Below are 494 nucleotides of genomic sequence, written 5' to 3'. Positions count from 1 at the left end.
ATATGTAAGGGAGTCCTTGATGTTGTTCAGATTTTTTTTTTTTTTACAATTGACCTTCAAAGGTCAAACACACCTTCACATGCTGTTCAGCTGTTTCCTTCTTCTCCTCCAAGTAAACTGTACAGATAAAATCACCACTGCCCTAAACACACACACATACACACACACACGAGCCACAAATAACAAAGCCTCTAATAAATGATTACAACAAAAACTAAACGAATAACTATTTAATATTTTCTAACTGAAATGAGCAGTGCTTCCTGCGAGTGTCACCAGAGTGCTGCTATACATATGCATAGAGTTCTGAGTGTTTCAGTGTGTGTTGCTAGGGTGTTGTGGGTGACGCTATATGGTTGCTAGGGTGTTCGAGTGGTTACTAGGGTGTTGTGGGTGATGCTGTATGGTTGCTAGGGTGTTCTGGTGGTTACTAGGGTGTTGTGGGGGATGCTATATGGTTGCTAGGGTGGTTACTAGGGTGTTGTGGGTGATGC

The 494-nt window shown here is 42.1% G+C and overlaps 1 protein-coding gene across 1 annotated transcript in view; it reads right to left on the bottom strand.

Annotated features, from left to right (window-relative positions):
- The window catches only part of LOC107568464 (arf-GAP with Rho-GAP domain, ANK repeat and PH domain-containing protein 1-like), a 35,962-nt gene that overhangs the window by 6,308 nt on the left and 29,160 nt on the right, over positions 1–494 (bottom strand). The window contains exon 16 of the mRNA XM_016254434.1: positions 74–142. Coding sequence (XP_016109920.1) covers positions 74–142 — 69 coding nt within the window. The remainder of the gene's footprint in view (positions 1–73; positions 143–494) is intronic.

Source organism: Sinocyclocheilus grahami, unplaced genomic scaffold (genome assembly GCF_001515645.1).
Source record: "Sinocyclocheilus grahami isolate Dianchi unplaced genomic scaffold, SAMN03320097.WGS_v1.1 scaffold1247.1, whole genome shotgun sequence".
NCBI lineage: Eukaryota > Metazoa > Chordata > Actinopteri > Cypriniformes > Cyprinidae > Sinocyclocheilus > Sinocyclocheilus grahami.
The sequence above is the reverse complement of the archived record's forward strand: the minus strand, read 5'-3'. Positions and strand labels throughout refer to the sequence as shown.